Consider the following 25,522-nt stretch of genomic DNA (forward strand, 5'->3'; position numbering starts at 1 on the left):
CCCTTGGTGGGCTGCAGTGCTCAGCCAGCCAGGGGCTGGGAGCCTCTCCCTGCTGGGAGCAGCGAGTGGGCTGCGGAGCAGGGACCCTCCTCTCGTCCCTTCTGCTGAAGGGGGGCTTCAGCACTTGCAGTTCTTCTTCTTTTTAGGTCTCATGGGATGGAAATAATGGCTGAGATAGCAAAATGATCAACACACCTCTGGCTGCTCTCGCGCTTTTTGTTGCCTTCATCAGGGAAAGGATGGATTTTTGGTTGCCCAACTGAATTCAAGTGCAGGATCATTCCCCCCCTTGCCCCCCCCAACCTGCAAAATAACTACTGTTCGTGTCCTACTGCTGTTGCGTTAACTTAGTCTTTAAAAGAATAACATCTAGTTCTTATTTTGGCTTTCTGAAGTTTATCTTTCTAAATATCTATGTGATAAGGTCATGAACTTCTCTGTGTGTGCGTGCGTACGCACGTTTATACACACGCACGCAGTAGTGCAGCTGCACACACACACACATGGGATTTGTAATGACTTTTTCCAGGACATCTCAGTCCTGGCTTCATGATCAATGAGTGTGTAGGAAAACCCCCCCACTTATAGCATAAGAAGAAGATAAGCTCAATTGGAACAGTGACTTCTCGTTGAAACTTCTTACATCCTGCTGTGAGAAATTAATTTCTAGGCATCGTGGGGAGGGTGTGTGTGGAGGAGCCAAGGTGACTGCATGGGCTGCGCTTGCAGGAGGCCTGTCGGGTATGCACGTCGGCTCTGCGCTGGGGGCCGAGGGGCATCGAATGTGTCTTAACCTCCCTGTTTCTTCCTCTGTAACCTTGTCTCATTTTCTGTTGTCCTCCCTCGGCTCCCCCACCCCCCCTTTTTTTTTTTTTTTTCTTCTGTAATAGTTCCCAGATCGTGCTGGGGAAGAAAGTTGTTGATCTTCATTTTTGGCTACCAAAAAGAGCGCGTATCGCGTAGCTGGAGGGGTTACTGTGCGGCTGCGCTGGGATTCGAGCCCGTTTGCAGATGGTCTGTGCTGAACCCATATCTGCTGCCGATGCTTGCCGGCACTGCTGCTGATTCTAGCAAAGCATCGGGACATAATTGTAACTTCAGTCCGTTTAAGTTCAAACTACCAAGCTGTGCTGAACAGCAAAAAGCAAGCAGAGCTACTTCTCTGAAAGAACTACTTGGAGTTCGTACGAGGAAGTTATAAATCATGAATGGGAGAGGAGAGAGGGATATGGATAACTCTGAATGTGATGTGGGGAAAAGTGGAAGTGTACATTACAAACAGCAAGCAAAGTGTGCGCTTTTTTTTTATTTGTGTGGGTTTTTTTTCCTTCATACACTGTGTCAGTGTCCTCCGTGTGCTTGTGCATCAAACCTGTTTCAGCTGCTGCCCCGGTTGCCTGTTCGTGCCCTGGTTCGGCAGCAGCCGGGTGAGCTGGGCACGGCTTCTGCAGCTGCTTGTGTTTATTCCGGGCTGGGCTGCACATCTGGAAAAATCAGCATCAACTAATTAATTTCCCAAGTCTTAAATTGGCATTTTGTGAGGTGTTTTTTTTTTTTTCCTCTTCTGTAATTTTTCCCGGCAGCAGCAAAAGCAAGCAAGCAGGTGATTGCTGCAGCGTCCCCTTTGCCCTTTGCAAGGGGATGGGCTGTATGTCGCGGTGTCCTCCACGTCCCTGCTGGAAAAGACACTGGCTGAGTTAAACCAGGTTTGTCGTCTTGGTCTTGCTGCTCCGCTCTTTGGAGAGAGTGAGGGTTTGGAAGATGGCAAGAGAGCTCTTCTGACCGTTTTCTCGGTGGAGAGCGCACAGGTGGCATCACAAGCGCACACGATGTTTACCAGGCTAGCATAAAGAGGTTGCGAACTCAGGAGGTTTTGGTTTCTCCCTGCTGTCAGTGTGTTCAGAGGGCAGTGGGGCTGCACAGGGGAATTTTTGACCAGGCTGCAGGGTGACCAGTGTAATGGCCTGCAGTCCAAGGAGCTTATAGTGTTTTATATGGTATACTAAACTGCCTTTTGAATTGATCGTAGTAGTTAATCTGTTACAGTGATAGCACTTATGACTGAGTATTTGCTGCTTCGGGCCCAGGCACTCCGCCCCGAGCTATGCCATCCCTTGTAATAAAAAGCAGAACCTTCCATAAAACCTAAAATTTACTGTGTAATCCTTACTTCCTCTTCCTTCTTTCAAATAAAAGGTACAGTAAAGTTGAACTGAAGCTGTTTGCTGTTCTGTTGATTGGTTCCTGTTGCTGTTAACGGTGGAAAAGCAGAAGTGAGGATTTTTGGGTATAGCTTCAGAAGTGATGCGTTATCCTTGAAACAGCCTGGATGTTTTGAAACATCCAGCTGATTTATTCTCATCTAGTGGAATCAATTGGTGAAGGTGCGATCTCAATAAACCCAGCAGACTTAAGGGCTGGCCACAGACTGCCTGGTAAGGGGCTGTTTAATAGTGGTGGTAAAGTCTTAGGTGGTGACTGGCATGCCGTCCTCAGGTGCTGGGCACTGAGCAAATTGCCAGATATGCCCTCAGAAGGGAGTTTTCTTCCCAGGCAGGTTTGGGTTTCTCTCACCTCCTCCTGCCATGCAAGGAGCCGCTTGCATCCTGTCCCTGAACGAGGACACCATCCCTGCTCCTGCGGGTCTCTGCAGGGGTGCTCTTCCTCCTCCTCTCTTCCAGGACACTCGTCTGGTTTGAAACTCAAGATCTCTAGGAGAAGGTTAGGCTGTTTTAGGAAGAGTTTGGCAGCCTGCAGTGCGAAATAGAACCTGCCAGGGAATCGCCTAAACTGTACACCTGCTTCTTGGTGCCCTCTGGCTTGCAGGAGATGGGGCCCATCAACCCAGGTGATTCCCAGAAAAGTCTCTGACATTACCAGTTTTCATCTCTTTTCCTGAAAAGTCAGTCAGAACAGCCTTTTTAAAGAAATGTTTACAACTATTTCCTCCTTTTTCTCCTCCCCTTCTCTCAGTGCCACATTAATTTTCCCTTAGGTCTCTCTGCACGTGTATCCATGTTAGCAAATTGTTTTCCGGTACTATTTCCTGAAAGGGTTAAAATTATTTTAGGGAGCTTGGTTTTAGGGTTCATCTACAATAAATACGATCTAATCACTGTTCTGGTAGGGGAACCAGATCTCTCTATTACAGAGTATGTAAACCTTGAGCCTGCACTTGCAATCTTCAGATACAGCTGTAAAAAATCTCTGTGCAGTCTCATCCCAAGGTCTTCCCAGTAACGTGCTGTTTCAGTTGTGCTACAGAAACAGCAATCTCCAGCAATCGCTGTCCCCAGTCGCTGCTCTCATGCCATCGTCGGCGTGACAAAACGCTGTGAATTTTTAACAGAACCTTGGACTGAATTTTGATTTGCAGAAATAGCTGTAGCAGCGGCAGCACCGTTCCTCGAAGGAAAACGGAGGTGTCGCTTTTTGGCTGTGTGAGTGGGGAGCGCGCGGGGAAGCGGAGGCCATTTGCAAGTAAAGTTTGTCAGCGTCTGATAAGGGGGTGACGGTTACAAGGAGAAATGGCTGGTGCCAGTTTGCGAAGGAACTGCAGGGTGCGAGATGCGACGTCCTCGAGAATATGTAACAGGAGAGGGTTTTGCTGGAAAGGTGCGTTGTAGTGAAGGTGTTACTCCGTTCCATCTGACCTTGGTCAGGAGTTTGTGTGCGAAGGGTTTGCCCCTGGAAATGCTCCGAGCGGGGTGCTTGGTGCCCGCCTCTCTCCATCGTTCGAGACGAGCTCTCTTGGTTAGCCGGAAAACAGGCGCTTAGTGAAGCATTCAGAATGCGCTACCTGTCTTTATGGTAGGATTCTGACTGCATTAATTTTTTTAAATAAAACTTAGTGCCGATAGGAGATTTGGATCGTTCCCATTGCTTGTGATGCTAACGCAGGTGAGCGAGATTCTGGCAGCTCTGTGTGTGATACGCTATGAAATAGCCTGGTACAGCTCAAGATACTGCCTTTCCCCATGCCAGTCAAAACAGGGGAAGACGAAGAAGTAGAAATATAGTATAGTGAAAATGTTCTTAAAGTTTGGAGCCTGAGTGCCTGAAGTGCCGCTGTAGCTGTCGGATCAGCGCAGCCTGCTGGAGTTGCTGTTTCGCATCCGTCCGAGGTTGGAGAAGACGAGGATACGGAAAATAAACCCAGATCAGTCTCTTTTTTTTTTTTTTTTTTTAAAGGGAGGTTTTCCTACTGACTAAGCAGTCTTGCTTCAATAAAGTCACTGAGATTAACAGCACATCTCAGTACACGTAAGCTGGGCGATAGCTGGCCGGTCCTTTGTTTTAGCCCTGGGTCCAGATGCGTTTGCACTCAGTTAATAGGAGTAAGCTTTGCGATTCCCGGGCAGGCTGTCTGATCGCTCGTTCAGGGGGAGAAGCAGTTGTCACGCTGCCGTATCGTCAGCAGAGACACTTAAACCGAGTTACTACTATAGTTAGAAGCTGCGCTTTCAGAGGGCTGTCTGAGCCGGAGCGGGGTTTGGAAAAGGCTGCTGCCTGTCAGCTGGGGTACGCTGAGCCGTGCCGAAAACCTCCGTGCCTCTGGCTGCCTGCCTGGGCTGCGTGCTGTTTGCTCACTTTCATAAATGCTGAAATTAAGTTAGCCTTTCAGTAAAACACACCTTTCTTCCATTATTGTAAGTTCCAGCATGGTCGCACCGTAACTGCAGATGAGCTGAGGGGAGGCACTTTGTCTATTGACTGTGATTTTAACGTGTGTCCGTGTCCCCCCGTGCCAAAAAAAATATATGTATTTCATCCAAGACGTTGCAGAGAAACTTGTGGTTGCTTGCACGGGGCTTATACTATCAAAATGGCAATTTCACATAATGGGTACGTGACATTGTTGAATAACGGGGTGGTGGGGGTGAGCAGAGGTTAATTGTGTTGCATAATTATGTTAATTGCTCGCTGCTAAAACATTTCAAAGACTTTGTCCAACTATTGTGTGTTGGCCTTACTCTTGAAACCCACTTTAAAAGGAGGAGGGGAAAAAAATCTGGGATGGGAGGAACTCTTTAAATAAATAAATAAATGGATTAATTAATTACAAGACGGGGGGAGGAGGGGGGGAGATTTCTCTCCCTCTCCCCCCACCCCGCCTCATGCCACCCCCTTGTCATCCCCGAGCACCCGGAGGGATGCCTGAGGAGGAGGAGGAGGGATGCTCCGGGATGCCGGCCGGCGGCAGGGTTAGCCCCGCTGCGGGTTGCCTGCCGCCGGCTCAGACTGGTTTCTGGAAAGTGCTTTGTCTCGCAGGCTGCATCCTGGGAAGGGTCATGTGGAGCCCAGTGATGTCATGGGATCAAAGCCTGACTCAGCTCCGCGTCCGATGGATGGGTGTCCGCAGGTACCGAAGTGCGGGCTGAGATGTCAGAGCCCACCAGGAGCAAAACTTCCCGCGCCTCCGGCAGGCGAGGAGTTAAGCCTGGTTCCCCCGAGCCCAGCGCTTCCTCTGCTGCCTGGAAAAGCCTGGCTCCTTCACCAGGAGGGGAGAAAGTCTCAACTTGAGTATTACAATGGCAGTGCCTTAGCGCCTGGCGGCAGGCTGTCAAGAAATATGGAAGCCTCTCTTCACGCAGGGTGTGGTGGTCCTTTTCCCCATAGTGTCTGCTTCCCGAAACTTGCAATCAGGCTTAGGTCCTCAGAAAGACATGGCAGCAGTCCCAGGGAGATCCTAATCTAGAATTTTGTAATTGCCTTTATTTGCATGTGAGGCAAATACATACATTCTTCCTGCCTTTTGGTAAAGAGCCAAACTTTTTCTCGTCGTGGGGGTTTGTATATTCTCCTGTGCTCTAATGCAGGCTGCTTCCCCCCCGCCGCCTTGGTGATTCTAGTTTATGCTTAGTGGGGTTTGTGTGTGTGTTCTTGTTTTGCTTTTATTTTTTGTTTGTGTTCGCTTAACATAAAAAGTGTAAGTACAGTGATGCCGGGTACCTAATAGCTTCAGACTGAGATGTATTTTGAAGATAGGGTAAGTGAGCATACTGGCAAAACTTTTATTGCTCTTTCTGAACTCCTTTTGCAGTAACCGCTGTACTTTGCCCTGTTTTGAAATTAAGGTGTTTTGTCCAACTTACTTTTTTTTCCAGTGTACTTAACTCGTTTGCGTCTCCTCTCTCCCCAGAGCCTCACAATGACAGAGGAAGCATGCAGGACACGGAGTCAGAAACGAGCATTAGAACGTGAGATAACGCATAACGATGTGGACAGTAAAAAAATAAAAATGGAGAAAGGACTATTAGGAACAGATATAAATGCTGAAGGCGACATGAAAATAAAAACAGATCCTGGAGCTGGAAAAGTGCAAGGATTATTAAAAAGCGGAGAGGTGAAAGCAACCATTAAAGTGGAGGTTCAGACGGGAGATGAGCCTGTGGATATGAGTACCTCAAAAAGGTGAGTTACGACCTACGTGCTGCAGTTGCACCGTAACGTTTGGGTTACCAGCACGGTAAAACGTGGTCAGATGGCACTAGGAGGAAGTTCTCTGCATCTTAAAGGTAGAGGGAATGAAAATTTTAGGTGTGCGTTGCAGCTCTGGCTCTTCACATGAGAGTCAACGACTAGTTCTGTATAACTTCCTTACTGATTTTTCTTGCACAAGCTTTGACAGCAGTGGCAGCTGCAGTGAGCAGCTGAGTAAAGAAATACAGTCTTGAATAGAAGAACGTACAAGTTGTGTAAGGAGGATGCGCTTTGAGCTACTGATGGAGATTTATGTGAGGAAGAGTGGTTTGGGTTTTTTTAATTGAGCTGTGATATAGGGAAAATAATGCATTATAGTTGTCTGAACAGAGGAGTTTTAATTGCAACTTGACTCTTCCTGACGGAGCAGTATGTATGGATAAGTCTGGCTTGCTTTTTGAAGTAACTTGGGGATTTTGACACTAGAAGTACTATGAAAAGAGAATACCTGTCTGCAGCAGCTCTCTGTAGGACATGCTCTTCATACTTTTTTGAAAGTCCAGCCTCCCTAAGATGTTTGAATTTTGACATGTGGAAGCATGAATTCAAAGTTCCATAGCACTTTGGAGAATTTTATTATTGCAAAAAGGTAAAGCTTTCCCTTTGACTTGGATATGAGATATGCACGTGAATTGGGTGGTTCTGACACACAGATCTACAGGCATTGCTTCAAAGCCAGATTCCAAACCTTCCACCATATTTCTAACCCAGATTCTGGCTGTACCAGGATAAAAACTCTGTCAAAAACGGTGTGGCCCTTATGTTGGCCCTTCAGGGTCTTGCAGTAAGATCCGATCTATTGAGCAGGCAGTCTAGAAGTCTCGTTTATTCCTGGTCCTGACACGGGCTGATGTTAGAGCAGTAATACATAAGAACCGAGGCCTGCCTGCCTGTACGAGATGGCTTGAACAGTTCTCGGAGTAATAAATCTGCATTCCCTTGGATGTCGGGTATTACAGCAGTGCAGTTTTGAGGTGTGAAACTGAAAACAAGAGATCCTTATCGGCTGTGCAGGAATTGTTGGGAGGAGGGGCACTTTGGGGTGCTGCTAAGAAGATAGGCATCTTTTGATGTCTGCAATTCATCTGCAAACTGTTCCCAACTTTTGATGCTTTTCTGAGAGAAATAACTTAGACTGCAAGAGCCTGATTACTTTATCCAAATACTGTTTCAGTATCTGTAAAACAAGACCTCTCCCATCAGCGTGATTGAGGGACGGCAATAGTTTTCAGCTTTCTCCATAAAACTTGTGCCAAAGGGACGATTATATGAGTTGCTCAATTTGCTATTTAGGAGGCGCTTATGCCTTGCACCGAAGCAGTTAATTGGGGTGATGGATGACTTCTATGTCGAGCAGTTGTATTGTGGAGACTAGGAGTAAATCTCTGAAGGTGTCTTTTGGCGTAATCGCTGCCTACTAATTAACACAGGTATGCGTGCTCTCTTTTTTGAAGAATATCTAAAAAGATTGCTCTTACCAAAAATTGAATACATTAGAATCAGGTATTCTAACTCTTGTTGCAGCACTTGCCCCCACACGCATACGCTCTTTGTGAATTTATAATATTTTTGAAACGGGTGCCAGTGTTTCTGCTCTGTTGGTGTCCGTCTGTTGCAAGACACGCAAACAGATTGATGAACAAGGGGCTGTGTACACTTAACTTCCCAGAGAGCACCTGGAACAATAACACCTATTTAGATGAGATGAGAGAACATCCTTTCTCCGTTCTTATTTCAGCTGGTAATAGGATATTGTTGTATTCAGTTTCTGCAAGGAGGGAGAAGAGGCTTCCCCATACCAAAAAATACGCTTGTATAAGGAGGCAGTCTGATCCCCATTCCACTGAAGTTAATAAATATAATTAAGAATTTCATGAGGCTTTGGGTACCGCTTGTAAGTTGGAACACCTTTCATAAAGCAGGTTTCTATTAAATTCTTAATGGAAAGGAATCAAACCATGGGTCATCTCAAATGACAAAAAAATGAGCCTGAATGATTCTGCAAACTTCTGGAAGTAAGGCAGCGGCTTCCCGGGCTCTGGGGCTCCGCTCCTGCATCGTGGTGGTGCCCTTGGCCCGTGCGTGGCTCCGTTCCCGGAGCATAAACGTGGCGCCGAGCAGCTGACCGGCCTCAGGATGCAAATATCTCCAAGCGAGTGCAATCTGAGTCTGAAGATGCCTGCGATACAGAGGAAGCTTGTCTCTGGATGAGTCTGATCCCTCGCATATATAAGAATACAGTTGGCATTTGTAGGGAAGGTGGATCTCAACTTCATAAGCATTTTTTTAAAAAAAAAAAAGTGTGAGACTTACCTTTCCAGACCTTTGATCTTCAGAGGAATTTGGCTGCAGCTTTCATAAGACTTGTGTCTTTAAAGCAGTTGAGCTGATTTTCTGAGGAGATGAAAAAAGAGCTGTTGCTTAAAATGACTGAACTGCTACAAACTTCTTGGGTAAAATTCATGCTTAGTGATATATGGTGTTTTGGCTTTTAAACTTCCTTAATGCTTTAGAACTGAAAACATAATATTTTGCTTGGAAAAGATGGCCCAGCAGTAATCACAGTTTAGCTGATGTGAAGCTGATTGAATGGATTATCTTTCTGAAATCAGTGGATTTTCAAGATTTGAAATACAAACATGGCGATATCTCTATGTTAAAATTATTTTTTTTTCCCTAAACTTTGAAGTTAAATTTAAAAATAGAATCTGGTTTGAGCACATTTTCTGATGCCAGAAGAAACAGGAGAAAGTCTGTAGTGGTAGAAGTCTTTGATGAGGGGTCACACAAGGCCAAACCAAAATCTTGCTCCTCTGCCTGGCACTTTTGCAGCACTGGGAGCTGGCTACGCTGGCGTGTAATTACGCTAGACCTACTGCAGAGGAGGAATGGGAGGAAGGAGAGTCCTCCCCTCTTGATAAGGACGTGTCTGGTTTGCAGTGGGGTGGTAAAATAGTGCAACGTAAAATCGCTTTGCTTGCAAATACGCTGACTTACATCAGTATGGGCACTGGAGGGAAGGAACGCTTGCCAAACCTGGTTGAATCCTGACGTTTTACCATGCTTTCAAGCTCTGTTTTCCCTTTCCTCTGTTCTTCATCCCCGCTCTGTTCTTTCTTTCTGCTTAAATACATGAGTTTCCTACCACGTTTGCCCTGCATTGAGCATCAGTTGCTTCCAGGTGAGGCTGGGGCTTTCTCCTGGGGCCGTTCTTGGACTGTACTGCCTGCTGCATCGTGTTGCATTCCTTGTACTCCACGTTCAGCTTCCTTCATCTACAGCACGCATTCTGACCACTTCCCAAGTTTCTTCTTTCCTAGTGCTATTTCCTGAACCGTACAAAAGGAACGAGTTGCATACGTCGTGCTAGTTAGGCTCGTGATTTCTGGTGTGCTCACAGTAAGGCTTGGCAGAGACCATGAGCCATCTTTCTGGACACGGTCATGTAACTGGCTGGCTGGGTGGGAGCTGCTGTCCTCAGAGAGGTCTCCGAAGGCAAATTGTGCTCTATTCTGGAGCAAAAGCATCAGGATCCTCCAGGAGCCAGCATGCTTATCCCAGTTGTAGGAAAACCTTGCTCATGAAGAGAGGTGCGGGGTGTTTACAGGCAAGGATACTACTTGACCCTGCGAGCAGCTGTGCTGTGCTTGGTTGTTGCGCTGTGCTATCTTAAATCCTCAAAATTATAGTAACTCTCCAAATAGATAACCTCAAAATATGTTTCACTTCAGAATTCTAAAAAGCGAGGCTTCTCGGTCATACGAGCAAAAGGAGAGAGAGAGACTGGTTTTGTTGGAGCACACAAGCGTGATGGCAGTGGTGAGGGCGATGCTGTTAATAAAGCACAAATATAGGAGCTGGCTTTCATCTACTTGTCTATCCCTGGTTCTTGCTTTCTCTTGTGAGCAATCTTGGGATGAGCATGTCCTTCATAAAGCAAACTGGAAAACTTTTTGGGCAGTTGAATGCCTTTCTGTTTTTTCTGTATTTTCTTTATTTGCCAAGAGTGGTAAATCAGTGTATTATCTATCTTATCTGTGTTAATTGTGGCTTGATCAAAAACAGTTTAAGGCTGGCTGATAGAAATTATTCCTACAGATTTTGAATCAGTTGAGGTCTTTTTTTTTTTTTTTTTTAACAAAAAAGCCCCACGTTCCAAACCCACTATGTGTATTGTGTTGTCTTCACGCATTAAGCTACCGAGTCTATTATATTGAGCCTTCCAGTTGAAGTAGAAGTCCGGCTAAGCCAGACAGTCTGCATTTGATACATTTGGTTTATTCTCTACAAAAATTGCTTGCATTCATCTCGCGTGTGTACAACATGTCAGGAGATGAGGATCAAATATACCCACAGCCTTAAGCTCTTGCTTCTTGAAATTACATGTGAGCTGGCCTGACTTAAGCCACTGCTTGTTTGCTTAAATGAAAACTGCCGGGAAAGGTGAGGCTGAAGAGTTTGTAGGCATCCCTGTAGTTAGTGCTCTCAGGCAAATAATCCATCCGAACTCTTTAGTTCCTTTAGTTTTTAGGTTTTGCTGGTTATGATTTCTGTGCTTGACAAACGTTGCGCTGCTCTGGGACCTTGGAACAATCGTGTTCTCCCTTTTGTTACAGGGGATAATGAAAAATAACATCTACTAGAAATTGTTCTGAAATTGTATGAAAGCTGGCCTAGTGACTGTGCTCCGAATTTTTATGTTAGGGTTTGGATGCTAAATTTTGGTGCTTTGAGGATTTTTGGGTTCGTTTGGGATTTTTTGTTATGTTTGGGTTCTTTTTTAATCTGGCCAAAACACATTTAAAGCTTGCTAAATGAATGGATTTGACTGTGAAATTCTACCATGTTCTAAAGCGCAGCCTGTGTTGGCTGACCGAGCTCTCCGCTTTAGTGGAGTTTGCTGGGATCGGTGTCCACGGCAGTGCCGGTGAAGAGCAATAGGCTCCTCTCTTCCCATTAGTGACCCTAGAAACGCGGCACAGACCCACACTTCAGATCTGCTTTTCAGCTTACGTAGGTTGTACCTGTGCCTCCTGGTACGTGTTGTACTCAAGGATGTTGGGACAAAGCTGATGCTGAAGTTTCTTGGGGAATTTTAATGTTTTATTTTAAGTGCAGAGAGAGTTTGATTAAAGTTCCTTCATGTTCAGAGGAAGGGATGAAGTGTGCTTTGCTTCAGTTTGCACTGCAGTCACTAGATCCATCCCAACTTCTTTGATTCATGTAAATAACACAACTCCAGGAAAAAAAAAAAATCCCCACTGTATTGCTTTTTCTTTCCTTGTTTGTCTTCCTTCCTTGCCAAATATTTTTGGATGAGAGTGTACAAGAGATTGTTGAATGGACTGAGGCAAAACTGTTGCATATTTGCTAATGCAGATTAAGCCGGAGTCTGAATAACAGTTGCGATGCTTGCTTCGATTACCCGCAGATGCGCAGAGTGTGTCGGGGTGCTGCGGGATGGGGCTGCGCAGGGCTCTTGCTCCGCAGTCGGGATTTCATGTTTCAGGTCAGTAGTTCTGTAACTTTAACCAAGTGAACATCACACTGATTTTATCCTTTTTTTTGGGGGGGTGGGGGTGGTCAGGTGGGAACAGTGCTCGAAAGGGCATTTTAGAGCATGGGTAAGATCTGGTCTGTAAAAGGAAGCTTATTTTTTGTGGAATGCTTCTGGATCAGTATGAACAAATGCAAAGACTGCTTGTTGTGATACGAGAGCTCTTTTGTTAACGATGTGAAGCGCTCTAAGCTGCCACACGAGTCCTCTGAAATTAAATCCTCTACCAGAGCCGGTAGTTCCTGGGTATCTCTTTCTCTTAGTGTTAAGTTTAAACTTTGTCTTCCTTGGTTGTACTTCATTGAAACTCCTGTGTTGCAGGAAGGTGGATCTGTTAGAAAAGTTGAGTCCACCTCGAGATACCTTAGACCTCGGATATATCACCTTCCAGGCAAAAAATTAATTCCTCTTCCTCTGGCCCAGCTGAGTGGAAGCAGATGTCCAAGGCTGGGTTTGGCCACCTGACCCTCTCCTTTCCTTCAAATCAACAGATAAATAGGCAGTGTCCCCATGGGAAAGTGGCTTTTTTTGTTTGGTTTGGGTTTTTTTCTGGAATAGTTGTTGTTCTGAATGGCTACAGGATGCTCCAAGACACTGAGGAAAACTCTTGAATAGCGTGATGTGTCTGTCCTTGTGCTCTGAGGTTTTACAAGAGGATATTGGAGGAAGCGTGGCCCTTTTTCTTAGGGCACTTAGTGTCTTAGGAGGTCTGCGCTTGATTCCTTACACAAACTTTCTGCAAGGCCTCTGTTAAATTGTGTTTTATTGCTGTGAATGCTTAAACGGGTGTACGTAACTGGGCAGCAACCCCGCTTTCATCTTCTAGCGTAGAGTCCAAACGATTGAGACAGGGACACTTATGAAAGCTGAAGAGGGAATAATAGAACTACGTCTTTATTTAGCTAAAGGATATGCCTGATGGCTTCAGAGGATAAAGGTCACAGTATCGGGGCAGTTATCCCAAATTATTAACTGCTGGTGGCAGTATTTTTCTGAAAGTGGTGATATTTCCATTGTCTGTCTTATTTTCAAACATCTGCTTTGAATCTTTTGCTTTACACACAGGCTAACAAAAGAGTAAAGCAAACTCCTTTTTGAAGGAAGATTGTTTTGCAGAGTTCTGGTCTACATTTCTGGAGTTCAATCTTGTACCACCTCATCCGCTATGCAGTTGGTCGTGCTGCTGAGGATATAAATCCTGTAACACTGAATATGAGTCGACTTTGTTGCTGTGGTCAATTTGTGTTGCCTAGAAAAAAAATATATGTAGTATCTCCCGCCTTCAAGAAGGGTTTTCCTCTGTGAGGTCGCGTGTTGACAGGCTCAACATTGGTGTAGGTAGGTGGTCCTAAATAGGTACGGAATGTTTTTGTGGAAATTCATGATTTTAAAACTCTGACTGCAGTGGTTTCTAATGCAGCTTTTATTAGATCAGCAGCTTATAGTCTAGCAGTCAGGAATATTGTAATTCGTCCTGCAAAAGAGAGGAGTTGCACAGGTTCGGGGAAGCCCTTAGGTGAGGTACCGACAGGCTAGCGAGGGGCGGTCCTGGTCTCGTCGTCTCCTGCTTCGCAGCCCCAGTAAAGGATGGGGTTTATTGCAGAGCTGTCAGGGACAAGGTTATATTTCCTAGTTCCAGATTTCATATCGTGGTCCTACAAAAACGGTGTAGGCAGGTTTGGGTTGTTTTGGTGCAAGGCTGTGGTATCTTGCATATAGATGCTTCGCTTTGATGTTGCTCTCTTCCAAGTGCAAGGAGACACCTGGGGGTCCCCCCGCAGCGGAGGGGGCCCTGAGCTGGGCTGCGGTAGCTCCTTAGCGGAGGTGCTGCTGGTCCGTCTCGGCCATGGCATTGGGGAAGGCTCCTGGGGCATCACGGCTTGCCCAAGCAGCCACCACTCGCCCCGGCGGGGCAGACCGACGTCCATCCTGGTCCCCGCCACCCTGGATGCGCTCTGCGGGCTGACGAGGAGCGCTTGCAGCAGCTGCCGGTGCTCAGTCCTGCATCGAGAGCATGACCGGCTGCTCTCCCTCCGTGCTGCCCCACTCCCGGCCGAGCAATCCCAGGCTCGGCTGGCGGGCTGTGAGGCGTGCTCCCCCTTCTCTGCAATTTTGTTGTGGGGTTTGTTTTCTTTTTTTTTAAATAAAGATAGAATATTCAGATTGCTGATGAACGCAAACTTTTGTTGATCACGCTTCGCTGCAGGTCTCTCGTCGTTCTGTTATCACCACATGTCGTTGAACTAGTTCAGGATGAAGATTTTCCTCCTTGTGGTATCCCGGGAAAGCCTGGGGGGCCACAGGCATTGTCTTTCAGCCTGGCCTTCCTGGTCTAGCCTGAAAAGAAAACGAGGAGGGCTCCAAGATTCAGTCCAGTGACTCTCTTGGGGCTCTTTTTTTTTTTTTTTTTTATTTTCCTATTTCTCCCTTTTTTTCCCCCTCAAAAACAGCCAAGTGACCCTTGGCGCGAGTGCCCGTGGCGGTCAGCAGGGACCCCGAGGGGGCAGCGGAGACCCCCGGGCATGGCCACTCCATTTTCTGTGCCGGCACCTGAGCCCGACCTCACCTCACAAAATGAAGGCTGGGCAGCACCGGCTGGGACCGGCTGTTGCCATGGTTTTTACCGTGGCAGGTCACGTGCCCAGGGTGTCACATGACCCGGCGGTGGCCCCGCTCCGTGCCGGAGATCCCCGGTGCAGCCATCTGAACCCGCCTCAGCCAGAGAGAAGCTGCTGGAGCTCGGCGGCGGCTCCGGCATGGCCCTGTTGGCAGCTCCCGGGTTGTGCCAACCTCCCGGCGGAGGGCGGCCCGATGGCAGCCCGGTTGCCCTCTCCGCCGCCCGGAGAGGGGGGCGAAGCGTCGCTGATGGTAGAGTTGTCATCTATAGCCAACTAAAATCCTTCACATCACCCCGTGTCTGTGGGTGCGTCCGGGCTGGAACGAGTTGACCCCGTAGCTCTTTGCAGCTTCCCTCCCTGCAGACGTACGGGCTGGTTCGAGTGTGGAGCTGGGAGAAGAGCTCGTCTTTCTGGAGTGGGCTCGTTCAGGCTGCAAACACTGGCTGCTCAAATCCCCGTGTTTATGTGACTCTCGGCTTTTTAGGTAACTTCTCGTGACGGATTTAGCCTTAAAGTTTGAGGAGGAACGGCTGGCACTTGACTCCAGCTGAGGCTTGGTCCTCCACGCGGAGCTGCTCCAGCTGCCACCTGAGAAGTGCTCAGCAGTGATGAGCTCAGCGTGTCGGTGCATTCCCTGCACCCCTGCTGTTTGCCGCTGTCGGGAGAAGTCTACTGAGCCAGCTAGAGCTTGGCCCGACCCAGTTACTTCCCTGCTAAGAGCATCCTGAGCCAGTTTGGGGCATTCACATACAGGAAAAAGCTGGAAGTACTTCACCTGTGCCACTGTTAATTTTGAAACAACCTCAGAGTTTAAATGACTCCAGTTTACTGGCTTGCTGTGCCCTCTAGAGGACACTCTACTTTCTTCTGTATTTTTCCCCCTAACATGGAAATTGTGTTTTTAGAGCTGGGTTTTGCAGTATTTGTGGCTGGTTCTGCAGTATCCAAAATACTGTCTGACATGCCCTGAGCATTTCCTGAAGGGGTGTGTTTCGCAGAGCTTATTGGGGTACACGGCGTTTCGGTGCTGTTATTCGGTGTGAATATCCTTTGCATCACTAAATAAGATCATAAGGATTCATTTCTGTTGTTGAATTCCTAATATATGTGGCGTATCAGTTAAGTCTAAAAATTGTTGTTTAGTTTAAGAAGTAACTGTCTGATATTTAGAAGTACAAAGCTCATATACCACATCTCTTATTTGTGAATAACACAAAACACACTTAAATACTTGCTTCATCTTGCTGGATACAAGCTCTTTATGCATTTTGTCTAATGCATAAAAGCAAGCCAGAAGGGTCTCACTGTAAACTTCACTGTTGCTGCTTCTGGCTTTGGGTTATGAGAAAAACCAAAACAATTACTTGGGTTCCATTCTCCTAAAATTCTTGCTGCCGGCCCTTTCTCAAGCACTGTCAGTGTTTCCTGGGCAGTACGGAAGACTTTGCTGTCCCGTTCCCACGAAGCTCCTGCTAAACCTTTTGGTGATCACGAGCCTCAAACCTTGCCCTGAAATACTTAGGCTCTGTAGTTTGAAATCCCAGATCCTGGTACCAAAGGTGATCTCACGGTTACCAGCTTGTGCAGCAGAGGAGAGGCACCGGCATCTGTTGTCACATCACGGCATCTCTGTCCCTCTTGGTTCATGTAGCTGAAGATTCTGTGCTCGTACGATAATCGTAGGCAACAGAGCTGAGAGGCGACTTACTGTCAGGAATTCAGGTGGAAGGTGCAGCTGAAGACACTGAGGTTTAAAGCCAAGTAAAGAGTTAAAATCTATAAGTCTGGACATGTTTCAGTGGTTTTCAGTGAAGTTGCGTGGATGCGTCCGTGTCGAGACTGTTACAGGTTTCCACTGTTAATACTGGAAAAGAATTCAGTAGAGTTGGTGTGGGAAGAAAATAATGCCATAAAGTACTTAAACTTAGGTAAGTGAATAGGTGTGAACTGGTTGTGTTGGGTTTCCTTCAGATTCAGTAACTTGGGTGGGGAAAAGTCACAACTTAGAAATATTTCCATTAGGAAAGGAAAACAAAAAGAGGCGGGTGTGGCTTTGCCTTTCAGCGCATTAAAGAGAAGCGGCAAGTGACCTGCTTGTCGCTGGGTTAGGGGTGGGATGGGGTCTTCCCTGGTGCAAGCAGAGCCCTGGAAAGCTTCTGTACCTTCTAAGGGGGGTGAAGTGGCTGATGGAGGAACTTCTAATTTGAAGGAATTCACCATTCCTACGTGTTGTGGCTGTATCTTGCCTCGCGGCACACTTCTGCTGGGAAGCTTAATATCCACAAGGAGAATAGAAATTGATTGAACTCATCCACGTTTATTCAGAATTGAGAAATTCAGGATTAATCTAGCAGGAGGGTGTAAATAATGTCACTTTGCAGCATGAAGTAGTTGTTTCCTTGTTTTTATTAACTCGTTCTCTGTATTTTTCTTTTGATTCACAGTGAAGTAAAGAGAGAAAAGAGAGTCCCCTCGCCGGATGTTATAGTGTTATCTGACAATGAACCTTCTAGCCCTAGGATGAATGGTTTAACAAAAATAGCATTAAAAGAGACCAACACGGAGGCACTCATGGTGAGTCGTCGCGTCTTGGCACACTTTAAGTTCTAGAAAGAAGAAAACACACCCGTTGTTCCCACAGAGGCACCTGCGATTATGGGGTCAAGCAGATACGTGGTTTTATATGGATGGATTTGTAAGCAGGGAGCCTTGGAGCTGCTAAGGGCCGGTGTCGTTCTTATTTCTCTTCAGGCTCTTACCTCCTTGATTTTTACACGCTTCAAAAGCGCGCCATTTTCAGAACTGGCTTTTTAGTGAACGCAGTGTCCCTTATTCAGCATGGCATAATGCACATTTGTTGTCTGACTCTTCGTTTGGCTTTACTTGTTTTGCTAGTGAAAATATCTCCAAAAAACCTTTTCTTTTTTTTTTTTGCCTTTGAGTTCTTTCTCTGTACTCAGCTTGTGTCCGTATATTGCAGGCATGTGGGTGATATTAAGACATAGATGACAATTATAATGCTCTAAGTTCTTGTCGTAACTTGTACGGTATCTATCTTTCCCCTCTCCCCCCTCCCTGTTTTCCCATCCTCTATTGTCTTACCTGGCCCTGCAGAAAAGCAGTCCAGAGGAGCGCGAGAGAATGATTAAACAACTAAAAGAAGAGTTACGGTTAGAAGAAGCAAAGCTTGTTTTATTGAAAAAGTTACGGCAAAGTCAAATCCAGAAGGAGACCACTACTCAGAAGGTATTTATTTTCCTACAGATACTTCACATCTCATCTTTTGAAGTGGGGGGGGGGGGAATATAAATAACCGTGGCGGTTGCCATAACCTTTGGAACATAAAACAGCTTTCAAATAAAGTGTATCTCACTTTTCCTAAGATCTTTATGAAACTTAAAGTGGCTTATCCTGTTACATTCCCTTTGTGGAATTCCCTTTTTTGTCTGGACAAGACAGTTTATCCTATGAACCGTATTGAGAAGCTGAAGACCTTTTGTTTAAACTCGGATGCATTTATGAATGTAATATACTTCCAATTATTAAACACTCTGTCCAGTCCTTAATGCCGCATAGAGATTGCTGAAATACATTTGGAGGAGGCGCTTGCACATAACAAATGTGCTGACAGGGAGAGTTAAAGCGTTTGAACCCCGGGCTCTGGGAGCGGGTGGCCGAGGGCTGCGTTTTGTGCTGCGTGGCAGGAGCCCAGGTGTGGATTCCAGCTCTTACCAGGTGAAGTAAGTCTGTGGTTAGCTGCACGCTTTCATCATCCAAAAATCCAGCAGCCCCTGGAAGGAATGGTTCAGCCCTCCCACCCTGAACTCCCTTCCCTTCCTCCTCTTTTTCTCCCCACCCCTCATCTCTCACAACCACGCGCAATATCCAGAGCGCTGGAAGGAGAACAGTCTTCATCAGGAACTTAGTCTGCCTTTCTGTCAGAGCGCTTGCCCGCTCTGCTCGCTGCCTGTGCCGCTCGTCCTGGCACTGAAGGGTAGAGGTGGAGGGCGCCAGGAGGAGAGCGGAGGAGGCTGGGAGGCGAGGGGGCGTGCGAGCACCCCACGCGTTGCTATCAAGGCACAGGCTAAATTTCAAGTATCTGTAACAATGGCAACGAAACGATTTCGTTTTACAGCGTGTGATGCTGACTTGATGGATTTTGTGATGGGGGCGATGCGTAGATTTGAGTGCACTTCACGGTGCAGATGGATGTTAATACAGCTCTCTTGGCTGCTTTTGGTTGCTTTATTGGCGTCTTTCGCCTGGACTTCCGAGTGCTTCAGTAGATGGGATTAAAACTAATGCAAGTACCAGCATCACTCAACTCGCTGCTGAACGCTGAGCAATGGGCTCTCGATGTTTGAACTAACTAGGGTGAAATGGCATATCCTAAACTTCTTAATATCTGAAGTCTTTTTCCTAAGCTTTTTTTTCACTTCGCATTATGCTTGAACCTAGTTAGTTGAGACTAGTAGTAATGGTGGATAAGACTGAAGCGGCCTCTAAGCTGAGACTGCTCAAACAGATTTCCACATTGCTCTGCTTTTGGTGTATGGGCTCTTCTATTTTCCTGGTGTAATCTTATCTACACTTACCTAATAATTTCTTCGTTTAAATACGCATGTGGAGATGCTTGGAGGAAGAAGGGGATGGGGGAGGGGGGAAAACCAGAGTCTCTGAAGATTCTCTTACTGAGGTGCAAGGAGGTAAACGCTTTTATTCCCTTACCTTCTGTAATTCTGCTTACACCCTTACACTCGTCTGCTTTCTTTCTGGTTTTTCCTCTTCCAGCCTGCTGGTTCCTCTGGGAGTGCTGTGGCCACCCCTCCGCCCTTGGTGCGGGGACCGCAGAGTGTTCCTGCTGGCAAGCCGTCCCTCCAGGTCAGTGGGGTGGGCCAGGCTGCCAGGTTTAGGGCATGGAGCAGGGAAGAAGGTGCACATTAAAGACAGTCCCATCACATTCATGGCTTGGAGCCAGGTGGATTTTTATTTTAATTTTTTTTAACTCCCGAAACCCTACCATAAGCTTTTTAAGAATGATTGGGCTGGGAGATAAAAGTAGGATATCACACAGAGATAACTCTTATAAGCTTATCTTTCAGTGGCCGATCAACCTGATCCACTCTGCTGATAAATACATCCATACTAGCACTAACGACCTTTGGTGAAAGAGGATGCCATGGAGTTATGTCATGGAAATGTGGTGGCAGCCTCTTGCCGTTCCCTCGAGAGACTTAGCTGTGCCCTCAGTGTGATTAACTGTAAGAGCTGAGCGAATCATATGATTTTTCCTTTTGGCTTGGTGGCTGAATGGCACATGGTGGTAGGAAGGATCTTGGTTCAGACTAAATTAAATGAAATGTCGGAAAGCCTTGGGGAAGGAGGCAAAAAAAAAAAAGCAGAGGCAACTGACATCTGTCAACCTAATTTTTCTCTTGAGTCTAGTATCTTGTTTCACTTTTGGATTTAAAACATTTCTGGTTATTTACCTTGGGCTAATTCGAAACCAATTTCAAAACCGCTTCAGCACAAAATGCTTTCACTTGGAAAATGGCAACTCTTCGTTTCGAAACCCCCTACAATGCTATACTCAAGGGAAGGGTAAATTTGCTATCCATTTAGGACACATTCACAAAACCTAAGCAGTCTGTCAGTTGGAGTAATCTCTTCCTTGAGGCAAGTTGCCTCCACCGAAGACAGCACTTTCAGAGGAACTGGACCACAAGTTCAATCTTCAGCAATCAGACAGCGAAACCTCGGTTGGACAGAGCAGAGAGCTGGCAGCTAAGAATCCAGCATCGAAGTTATTCTGTCTAACTTGCGCTGTTTGGGCAAATTAACCTAACCTCCATCTGCTTTTGCGTGGCTGTAAAAACTCTACTAATTCCTGTGTGCAGGAGTTGAGTTAACGCTTGGCCTTCAGTTGAAAGGCATGACAGAAGTGGGTAAAACTTCCCACCTGCCTAAGTACGTACGTGTGTGTACACATGGTAACTCAGGAAAGTGTTTTCAGAAGTCCTCGTTCCTTGTTAGTGTGGGGCTTGAGTGAGGGAAGTGGCCCCATGTGGAAAGCCACATGAATAGGATGGAGACATTTGTTGCTCTTGAGCAGTGAGTGCTTCTCAGGATCGATGACGTAGCGTTAGTGGCCTGCAGGCATGTCAGTGGTGCATGAAACCGGGTCACCTTTTATAGCGTCATGAGAAACTTTGAGGATTTAATGCAGTCTGCAGTCCAAAAAGCATGGGCAGCAATTTTTCAAATAGCCTGACTCCTTTTCTTTTTCATTTTTCTAAAGCTTTCCCCTTTTCCTGTCTCTTTTTTTTTTTCCTTCCCACATACATACACATACCCACCTCCCTGGGTTCCTGCATCTCCAACTTGTGTCTGCCCTGTGCTTCTCCTTGAAGACAGCGGTTTGTATTTCCCCATACTCCCCCCCAAAAATACACTTGTTTTTTTTTCTTTCTTTCTTTTTTTTCTCCCGGACACTAGCTGCACTGAAGCCAGCCCGGCCATCTCTTGTCCTACAGTATTTCCACTGGCTCAAGACAGACGCTGCATCTGTCACATCAGCCAGAGGGGAGAGCTGCTCTCGCGTACCCCCTGCGTGTTAGGGGGGTACGGGCACTCGGGTTATGGCGTGCCTTTTGGTGTGTCTCTACAGCAGTTCTTGAGTTACTGGATTTCAGTAGTGAGTCGTTCAGGGCTGCTCTTTACCTTTTAAATTCTGTGCAGGATGAGAGAGAATCCCCGAGCGCGTAGCCAGACCACCATCGCGTCCTTACGTATGTCCGTATCGCTGCGTAAGCTGTCAGATACTGCTTTATCGGCACGCTAAGCAGCGGAGGAGAGCATGCGTACAAATACACCGGCACAAAACAGTCCAAGTAAACTACTTTCTGTTTTGCAGACCTCTTCTACACGTATACCAGGCACTGTTATTCCTCCTCCCTTGGTCCGTGGAGGGCAGCAGACTTCTTCGAAATTGGGAACTCAGCAAAACACACAGATAGTAATGCCACCTCTTGTCAGGGGAGCACAGGTAAGTATTTACTTTGTGGTAGCTCCGCTCTGTTTTCCCTTAATGCATCTCAACTATTTTCTTAGTCATCTTCCTGCTTGTCCGGAGGGAACCTATGAAATTCTTGCCTGAATTTCTTAATATGGCTGGATGTATTGCTGCTGAGAGATCCTGCATCGTTCCAGTTGTGTGTGTTGTGCCATCCCATAACGCTTCCAGTGAAGCAAGAGAAAATCCTGTGGTGATGCAGGATGCTGTCTGACCTGCATAGCTGCTTCCCTTAGCTACGCCAGAGCAGTTTGTTTGCCTTTATTAGAAAAGTTAATTTACAGGCTTCCAGCTTCACCCGCTTTTTAGGGTGGCAGCAGAGGAAATGAAACACAATCCCTCGTTCTTCCATTTCCCCCCCCCCCATTATTCTTTCTGTCATATCAATTTCACCTTTTCAAATGCTAAAACCCACTTTTTTCCCCTCATTGTGTCTGTCTTGCGGTTGAATAAGAGCTGCTGAAATGAGATAGTCGACTGGAAGTCTAAAAGTGCTGTTTTGAAGGGCTTTATCACCTATAACGGAAGAGTGGTGTCACTGAAGGAGTAGGAAAGCAATGTTCAATTTGATACAGTCTTCTAAAATTATGACTTCTGTGGGATACCGGGGGGAAAAAAATATTTCCTTGTTAAATGAGGATTTATTTTGCAGTGAAAGGTCTGCTTTTATCTGTTGCGTAGGTGGCATTAAGGAGGAAGGTAGAGATTTGGTGTTTCATTTTCTTTCTGGTCTGATTATGGAGAAAAACTCATTCTGAGAAATAGCTTGCCTAATGCCTTTAAAATGAAACAGGCTTAACTATACATCTTGAAAGAAATTTGACTCAGAAACTTAGATTTATTTTTTTTTTTGGCACAGCTGTTTTGGCCGTAACGTGACGGCCTCGCGTACGAGCATCTCTCTTCACGTTACGTTCTACTTGTTTCATTTTGACAGAGGGAAAGGGAAAAACATCGCATTTTGACACGGATTTTAATTATCATGCTTTCTTTGCGTTCCCTGCCTTGCCTCATTTCCACTGTCTCATGTCATCCCATTCGACTCCCACCACTTAACTTCCCGCTGTCTAATCCTCCTCATCGTTCATGGCACCATTGCATCAGCCCATTTCTGTGTCTTCCCAGCAAATCCACAACATCCGACAGCACTCCAGCACGGGGCCGCCTCCGCTGCTGCTGGCACCGCGGGCATCGGTCCCCAGCGTACAAATTCAGGGGCAGCGAATTATCCAGCAGGGTCTGATCCGCGTCGCCAACGTCCCCAACACCAGCCTGCTTGTCAACATCCCGCAGGTGAGTTCCGTAAGGTACTTTGTGCCAAGCATAACATTCCCCTCAAAGGAACAGGTAAATGGTTTTAATTACTGATTGTCCGGTTACTGTATCTAATTGGCGTGGCCTGCTGTCATCTAACTGATGTGGCTGCTTGTCATGACAGCTACCCTGTGCCTCGTTCTTCCCCTGCAGTCCCTTCCTCTGTTGGCGTTCACCTGTACGTAGGAATGAAGAAAAACATTACAGAGTATTGGGAAGAAATATTACATTCCAGTGAACTGAATTTTGTGCCTCGTTTCACATTTGGTATTTCAATATGAAGCTGTCCATTAGAATTATTTTTTGCCCCCCCTCTCTTCCTTAAGAAGCGTAAATGAGCGCTCCGGTAAACCGAGCTCAAAATGGGTTAGCTCTCCTGTTGGAAACACCAGGAGATACTGAAGCAGCAGCCTAGCGTCTATCACTGATACTGGCGTACAGGTGCTGTAGATAAAGGAAACAATTTAGTCAGTGCTTTGACAAAACCCTAAGGAAAATGACTGCTTTTTGGTTTCATCTTTAGCCTTTCTAAAACTGCCCTATAAGAATGATCAGTAAAGAAGAATAAAGTTCTTTAGAAAAAGAATGAGAGCGTTAGATGGCAGGTACGGTGTTGCAGTGAGCATACGTGTATTGTGGTCAGTTTGGTCACCCAGAAGATGAAGACATAGAGGCAGGCGGTTTGGTCTAGTCCCAAGCAGCCGGCCTTCGTCGCAGACACACAGCCCCGCGCAGCGTCGGAGCCGACGCTGCGTCCCTCCCTCTCGTCCCTTTCTTCGTGTGTTGAAAGTGCTGAACCGTGTGGCGTTTGTCGCTCAGCCGCGTCCCGTTTCCTCCCAGGCTTCACCAACTTCAATCAAAGGTACAACCGTGACGTCCGCTCAGGCTAATGCTACTACAACCAGCGCCGCTTCCATCGTCAACTCCAACGACTCGCCGGCCAGCCGGCAGGCCGCCGCCAAGCTCGCCTTGCGGAAGCAGCTGGAGAAGACGCTGTTGGAGATCCCTCCTCCCAAGCCACCTGCGCCAGAGATGAACTTCCTGCCAAGCGCAGCTAATAACGAATTTATTTACTTAGTTGGGTTGGAAGAAGTTGTGCAGAATCTGCTGGAAACTCAAGGTGAGAGCACGTTAAAAATGTTCCTCAAAGGCGGGGAGAGAACCTTTCCCGTCTGGATTTTATCTCAATAACAGCAGCAAGGGGTTTCAGGCATCGCAGGGTTAAATTGTCGTATTCAGTCAAATCTAGGATTCACTTCTTTTAATACTTTTCAAACTGTTTTAACTATAAAATTCTTAAATTTCCCAGTGTTCTGGTTTCTCGTAGGCTAGGCACTGGTGGAGAAGATTTCTCTAAAAATGCATCCGTTTCTCCCCAGAGCTGCTGGCTCCCTGTCAGCCAGTTTGCCCATCACCACTAAATCCTCTAACCAGTATCTAAAGAATTATCTGCCGGACGCCTCCACGCACTCACAGAAGTAGAGAGTTTAAAGATTTAGTAATGCAAAAGGCTTCAGACTGAGGAGAGTTTAAGGTGGAGGGTTTGCTTTGGGGTTTGTTTGTCTTTTTTTAAAAAGCTGGGATATTCTTAAGGTTTCTCAAGGATTATTCATTCATAGAAGCCACAGGTGGAGCTGACCTAAGCCGGTTGTGTTCTCCAGGTAAAGTTTCGGTTGCTGTAGCATCTCGCGAGCCCTATATGTGTGCTCAGTGTAAGACTGACTTCACCTGCCGTTGGAGGGAGGAGAAGAACGGAACCATCATGTGCGAAACCTGCATGACATCCAATCAGAAAAAGGCCTTGAAAGCTGAGCACACTAACCGACTGAAGGCTGCCTTCGTAAAAGCACTGCAGCAAGAGCAGGAGATTGAGCAAAGGATACTGCAACAGACTGCGTCTCCTGTACAGACCAAGTCAGACCCTATAGTGCAGCACCACTCGCTCAAGCAGGTACGGCTCCGTCCTGGTGGTGGTGGGACAAGGGTCCCGCGGCTCCAGGCGCAAGCGTTCGGTATGCAGGCACGGAACTGATGCGTGAGCGCGCTTTATTTGGGCTCCACAGTGTGAGTGTGTTTGAGTGTAAGCTTAAAACCGGGCTGGCTGAAGTGGGTTTTGTCACGCGGGGACCTGGTATTTAAATTATGTTCTGAAGAGCGGGAGAGAGTGGTGTTTTTCTGCAGGCTCGTTGTCTAGGTGTTTTAACTCATACCCTGCAAAGTCTGTTCCTCAACTTTTTTAGGATGTGCCAAATGGAAAGAGGTGCTTTGGTGCCAAATACACAAGAGTAAATTGACCCAAGATTGGAGGCAGGGGAAGGTTGGCTTGAGCCAAGAGCACATAATGTTGCTTGTGAAGTTTTAAGGTGATGGCAGCACCCGTCCATGACAGGGACTGGATCTTGCACACCTTGTAAAACCACCTTTCGGTTGGAGGAAGGCAGAAGCTCCCTAAGTGCTGCTTTGAGTTGAATCAAGGTG

The 25,522-nt window shown here is 46.6% G+C and overlaps 1 protein-coding gene across 11 annotated transcripts in view; it reads left to right on the forward strand.

Annotated features, from left to right (window-relative positions):
* Positions 1–25,522, forward strand: part of GATAD2A (GATA zinc finger domain containing 2A) — a 67,882-nt gene that overhangs the window by 36,360 nt on the left and 6,000 nt on the right. For 3 of the 11 annotated variants that reach the window (XM_075077135.1, XM_075077134.1, XM_075077131.1), the window contains exons 3-11: positions 5,272–5,362; positions 6,143–6,414; positions 17,103–17,232; positions 17,773–17,904; positions 19,450–19,539; positions 21,572–21,703; positions 22,856–23,023; positions 23,885–24,164; positions 24,706–24,995. In XM_075077135.1, the coding sequence (XP_074933236.1) occupies positions 5,272–5,362; positions 6,143–6,414; positions 17,103–17,232; positions 17,773–17,904; positions 19,450–19,539; positions 21,572–21,703; positions 22,856–23,023; positions 23,885–24,164; positions 24,706–24,995 (1,585 nt within the window). The remainder of the gene's footprint in view (positions 1–5,271; positions 5,363–6,142; positions 6,415–17,102; positions 17,233–17,772; positions 17,905–19,449; positions 19,540–21,571; positions 21,704–22,855; positions 23,024–23,884; positions 24,165–24,705; positions 24,996–25,522) is intronic. The other 8 variants (XM_075077138.1, XM_075077137.1, XM_075077139.1 and 5 more) reach the window with 3 other exon arrangements.

Source organism: Phalacrocorax aristotelis, chromosome W (assembly GCF_949628215.1).
Source record: "Phalacrocorax aristotelis chromosome W, bGulAri2.1, whole genome shotgun sequence".
NCBI lineage: Eukaryota > Metazoa > Chordata > Aves > Suliformes > Phalacrocoracidae > Phalacrocorax > Phalacrocorax aristotelis.